Below are 6125 nucleotides of genomic sequence, written 5' to 3' on the forward strand. Positions count from 1 at the left end.
ATGTCAGTGGATTATAACTTGTATAGTATTGTATAACATTATTAAGCCAAAAGCACAGGACTACAACTTCGATGCAGAACAAGTTTTTCATCACTTCGAACAGGAGCTGCAATACGATGAGACTAGAGGTGAAAATAACTGCCAAAGAGAGATTTTATTCCAGTGGTTTTTGCGAAGAAATATTTAGTTTTCTTAGTTACCATTTTATTCCCTTGTTTCAAGATTATACAGAAAATAAAAATGGAACAAAAATAATATGAATAATATTATGTATTTATATTACATAAAATATATATTTATATTATTATAAAACAGAATATAATGTTGTATAATTATCATAATTATCTCTCAAACGATCGCATCAAAAGTTGAAATAGGAACAGTTGCATGAGATGTAGGTTACACCCTAAAGTATTTCCCTCGTAAATGTTAACAAAAAAAATTTTCTTTACTTTTCTCTTTGATTTTATAAAATTTTTTAAACTTATTTTTTTTAAATGTAATTTCTGTAGTATAAAAAAATTTTAATTTTAATGAAAAAAAAGACCTTCAGCAATCGTAAAATTTTTCCATGTCGTGATCATAAAAATAAAATAGCTAGGGTGTAGCCTACACGCCACGCGATCGTTCGAGGGTTATACAGAGACTTCCCTGGTAATTATTTAATACCCATTTTTAATTTTTCCAACTCAAGGTCATGCTGTAATTTTAATTTCTGGAGCTCTGCATTTTTTTCAATTTTTAACTTCTCAAGTTCAAATTGCCGGTCTTCACTTTTTTTTTGTCTTTCTATGTCTGCCGTCCACTTCTCACGTTCGAACTTTAATTGCTGCTGCTTAAATTCTTGTTCTATTTGGAATCGTGTCTGTTGTTCAGCATGCATCTGTACCTCCTTTGCCTTTTCCCAATTCAGACGTTTCTCTTCAACAACAATTCTTGCTTTCAGAGAATTTTCTAGCGCCGCTGCAGCAGACTTAATAGGGCTTTTTCGTAATCTTTTCTTTAAAGGTTCATCCTCTGACGTCGATGTAGTGGGTGTTTCAACAACGTGTTCAATAATTTGAAAACTCGAAGCATCTATATTATCTATATCATCAGGTAGGTTCACGAGTGTATCAACAGTTGTATCATCATTTGTATCAATTTCTATTTCCAAACTTGTTCCGTCACCATCCAACTCAATATCATCACTATGATGGATGTAAGGAGGATTGATGTGAGGCTTGTCACCGAGGATTTCGTCCAACTCGAAAAAGAATTTACAACGCTTGATTAGCTCCACTAAAAGTTAAAATATGTATCAGATAAGCATAATTATAAACGTCACTTATAGTTTATAAAACGAATGAATCATATAACGCTTAATAAATCATATAATCATATATACTTTTTACAGTATCACTTCCTGTCTCGACATTTTCTTGAAGAATGCCTTGTCCAGTTTTGTTTCGCCATTCCAAAGCTTTATTGTACGATGCCTTCATATTCTTCATATGTTGAACAAGCTTAGCATTGTTAATATTCTCAAAAAGTGGAAGTTGGTGAATGCGTAAGAAATTTTTGTAGTACTCGGGTGCGGTTGGCTTCTGGAAAACCATTTTAAATGTTTAAATGTAAATGAAGGTTTTAAATATATACCCAGTAAACATCGAGCATCAGTTACATTGCATCTGTGTTACAATTCCTCACTCAACAATGTAAATGCAATATAACATGTGTTATATTACATTTACATTGTTGAGTGAGAAATTATAGATGCAACGTAATTGATGCTCGGTGTTTACTGGGTATTTGAATATTCACTGATGTAATAGCCATTTTGCCCATTTACTTCGAATTGTCTTCCTATGGATATGCCATCCTTGGCGTAATCTAAAATCGCTTTCTCCATTTCTTCAGTCCACTTCTGGCGAGGATTAATCACTACACGTGACTTTTTGGTCCTTTAAATGAGATTAAAAAAGTTTTCAAATTTTTTTTCCGTACTTTTTTATAAATTAATTTAAAAATTATTTAACGTAATACAATAGGTAATAGAAATTGACATACATTCCATCAGGTTCCACACAGCTTTTTCTTGGCATTTTGTAGACTCGTACCCAGCAGGCCTATTCTGAAATTATTAACAATAATGTCGTTATTGATGCTGTCGTTGCGCTGATGGTAAAAAAAGCTGCGCAATGACATATCGATAATGACACTATTGTTACAGATACAGAATAGACTTAAGTGCGTCCAGACTTGTGTCGTATCACCGTATCATATCCTGGATCATGTATCATGATCAGCTAAGTATAGGTATTTACATATATACGGCACCCCGTCCACACTTAGCTGATCATAATACGCAATCCAGGACATATAGGATATGAACGCACCTTTACAGTGCTGCTAGAATATAAGCTGCTAGATCGTGGAATAGGAGAGTTTTCACCACTAAATGCAGGATGCCACTAACTTAACCTAACCTATCCACACGCACAGCATGTCAGTTTAGCCGAAGACGAATGCTTAACCTATCGTATTAACCTTTAGGTTAAAAGTTTAAAAATTAGCTTTTTAACCTGACATTGGAACCGGTGGCTGAAGTCACCGTCCCAAGGTCGGATCCTCCTAGCCGACAGACACCGTGCGAGCCGATGGACCAGACGGAGGTGATCCTGAGGGTGCCGGGAGCCGTACAAGCCATTGAGGAAACTGACCAATCGATGGGCCTTACGGAGGCAGAGGTGCAATTGTTTATGTCGAACAACGACGCAGAGCAATTGGCCCTGTTCCAGACGTTGCCAAAGGTCATCAAGGAGGAGATCGTGGCCCAATGCGGGGAACAGCCCGCTGGACCGCAGAACGAACAGCCGAGCCAATCGAGGGACGAGGAGAGCGTCGAAGATCAGCCCGATCAGACCGAGGCGTCGGAGACAGCGGCGGGAGCAGCGACGGCCCCGTAGAACATAGCCCACCCCGATTGCGCGAAGACACACGATTCCGGAAAGATTGGCCAATGAGAGAGGTCGTTCCGATGTAACGCGTGTGTAAACATCTTTTTGAGTTTATTTTATTTTATTTTGAAGTCTATTGTTTAATTTTATCAGTTGATTAAGTATTCGGAAAGTTTTACACGAATTACGCGACTACCGACCCAAGAGGTCTTGTTTGATATTAATTTTATTATTTTATACTTATAACGCATGTAGCGACCAATAGGAGCGTAGGGAATTAAATACATAGTATTTTATACAAGACAAGCGCAAGCGAACAACCGAAAACCCTTTCAACCAATCCCACGCATCCCAGAGTGAATATCAGTAGGAGCGAAGACAGAGCCATCGCGAGAGCCAATCACAGGCCATGGACTCTGATGAATTCAGAATAATAGTTTTAGCATTCATTTTCATTCTTTTTGCGATTTCTATCGTATGCATATTACTTTTAGCTTATTTGCATTCAGCGGGAGCACATCAACCGCATTATTTACCGTAGAGTCAGTAGAGTCAATAGAGTCAGCAAGATGCGGCTTAAGGAATACTTGGTAATCACTTTGATCATATTCAATACCTTTGATTATCAGTTTTCCAGAAATACATACAGTTAGCATGATATTCATTCTATATACCCTATACATCTTATTGTTAAGCCTCGAGATCGATCCTAGATTGATTCCCGACGAGCGATGAACCAATCACGTCGAGTTAAGCGTGTATTGCGTCCGAGGACCAATAGCGTCCGTTTTAAGTACTTTAGTTTTAATTATGCATGTTTCACAGTTTAATTGCAGTTTTGACACAACGTCGAGTAGCGACAGCCAATGGAGCAAAGCCCTGATAGTTTTATATCGATTCGTCGAGTTTTACCTTTATTTTCATATTTTACAGACTGTATTGTCGACGACGGCCAATAGGAGCGAATCCTGGCTAATTTCACATTATTCGATTTATTTCTGAGTTTTATAAGGCCTTCAGCCTATCGGAGCGCATTGAGCGACTCTGCCGAACGAACGCAGCGATCCGACCAATCAGAGACGAGCGTGGCTCGAAATAGCGAGATTCGCGTTATGATGCGTTTAAACGTTCAATTACAATTACTTTTATGTTTTCCCTGTCGAAACTGTTGAGAATTATTATTTCATTATTTTATTGTATGCGATACGCATCTTATATACTTACCGTCGGAATACTTACCGATAACGGTTTCCCGTCCAATGATTGGGCGAGACGATCCCACAAAGTCCGGTACCTGAAAGAAAAGGAGAATTAAGGTGGAAGCACATAAAATTACAGGAGCCATAGGCAGAATGCAGAAGCCATAGCGCATGCGCTGTGGTATTACTTTATCTGCTTATGGCAGAATGGCAGATATCATAGCGCATGCGCTATGGTTTCTGTATTCTGCCCATGGCTCCTGGATTTTCAATCTACATAAAAATACATAATGCATAGCCACGGGCATAGGCACATACATTCCGATTGTAGCCGGTCCTAAAGAAAAGTGATTAAGAACAAAGAACGGATTTATATTGATTAACACGTAAGTATTCTCATTATTTAATTATCAACTTAATAAAAATACGATCTGACAATGACCGTATATAATTATATTAGTGTGAATTGTCTCAGTTTCGTAAACATAGTGTTTTGAGGTTAATTTTATTTTGTGTGCCGAATACAGCAGCAGCAACGCGCGGCTCAGGACAGTTTAAAAAACATAGACAACGAGTCCGATGCACCTAAAATACCGATCAGATTATCAAAGATTGGTATTTGGATGACGAGGACGATGATGATGATGACGAGGGAGGTAATCTTACTATAGTGGATAGTTCGAAAGACGAAATCGAGCCTATCGAGAAGACGCAAGACCTCGTTATCAAGGAGGAGTTCCAGCCTGCGACATCCGTGTCCAACGTACCCCAGCCGGCCGCTATTTTGGACAAATTAGGTGACCTGAGCAAAATTGATATCAATGCCGAAGTATCCAAATTGCTTTCTACTCCGAAGGCTCAGAGCTCCGCAACCAACAAGACGCAAGCAAACTCGAATCAAGACGCGTCGAAAACTAAATCGGCGCAAGATTCGAAGACGGATAGCGAGACGTCGTCAAGTCCGAGGCGATCACCAGAAATTGTAATTTATTGCAAAATAAACGCATCTTCTCATAATTTTCGGTAAGTTTTATATACAGTTTAGATGTAAAAATTTATTATTAAAACATTCTCTTGATTTCTCGTTATCAAGGAGGAGTTCCAGCCTGCGATATCCGTGTCCAACGTACCCCAGCCGGCCGCTATTGTGAACAAATTAGGTGAACTGAGCAAAATTGATATCAGTGCCGAAGTATCCGAAGACAGTGCATCTGTCGAACTTCGTTATCTGTCCAGTTTTTAATTTTTATCGACAATAATAAGTTTTGATAATATGTTTTATTATTAATTAATATAAATAAACATTGTTATTGTCAGTCGAATTACTCTTTCACCTGTCAGTTACTTTGTATATGCATATTCGTGATTTTTACTAGTAATAATTTCCACGAATTTAAATTCTTAGGTATCAGCGCAACCGTCAAATTACATAATTAAGTTTTAATCTATCAATTAATGACAATCAAGTTTTTAATAATTAATACAAAATTTCATATTCGCGCGAACATATTGTATCAATAATAATATATATATAAATTTTTATTCGTATAAATACAATTTTAACCTAGCGACTTAAATTAACGCATTTTCGTCGTTCGTTTTGTCAACTTCAATAACGTGTCAAGTTTTATTGCCTGGTGATCTTTTGAAAACGATAAGTTCGAAGCGTCTTTTATTAATTTGAATCAAGCAGTTGTAGAGCATTTGAATTCTAAAAAAGATGGTGCACAAATGCAGAATGATCCAGACACTTTATTTTGCAATCTGGTTATGGCGGAATTAGAACAATTGGATGATGATATAAAACAAGTCAAAAAACAAGAAATCATGAAAATTTTGTGGAGAAAAGAAAACCTGTGAGCGAGATGATTTTTGTGATAAAATAAATAATTTGTATTTATTCGTAGATACATATAATACTCATGTCTTAAGATTGTGCGATATTAATTTTAGTAATAACATATATGTGTACTGGTATATAATAATA

The 6125-nt window shown here is 37.0% G+C and overlaps 1 protein-coding gene and 1 long non-coding RNA gene across 2 annotated transcripts; one reads left to right on the top strand and one right to left on the bottom strand.

The window, feature by feature from the left end:
* Positions 1–813: 813 nt before the first annotated feature.
* On the bottom strand, positions 814–2116 carry LOC112456663 (the record flags this gene model as incomplete). The annotated part of the gene is made up of 4 exons (XM_025019352.1): positions 2050–2116; positions 1832–1943; positions 1388–1586; positions 814–1281 (listed from the first exon to the last, which is right to left on the bottom strand). Coding segments are annotated over exons 1-4 (814 nt in total), but the record flags the coding sequence as incomplete, so codon positions are not given.
* A 2206-nt stretch (positions 2117–4322) lies between these two features.
* LOC112456664 lies at positions 4323–5604 on the top strand. Its single transcript, XR_003041001.1, has 3 exons — positions 4323–4524; positions 4666–5161; positions 5232–5604. It is a non-coding gene; the product is annotated as an uncharacterized LOC112456664 (long non-coding RNA).
* Positions 5605–6125: the final 521 nt, after the last annotated feature.

Source organism: Temnothorax curvispinosus, unplaced genomic scaffold (assembly GCF_003070985.1).
Source record: "Temnothorax curvispinosus isolate PA1 unplaced genomic scaffold, ASM307098v1 QBEX01007071.1, whole genome shotgun sequence".
Classification (NCBI taxonomy): Eukaryota; Metazoa; Arthropoda; class Insecta; order Hymenoptera; family Formicidae; genus Temnothorax; species Temnothorax curvispinosus.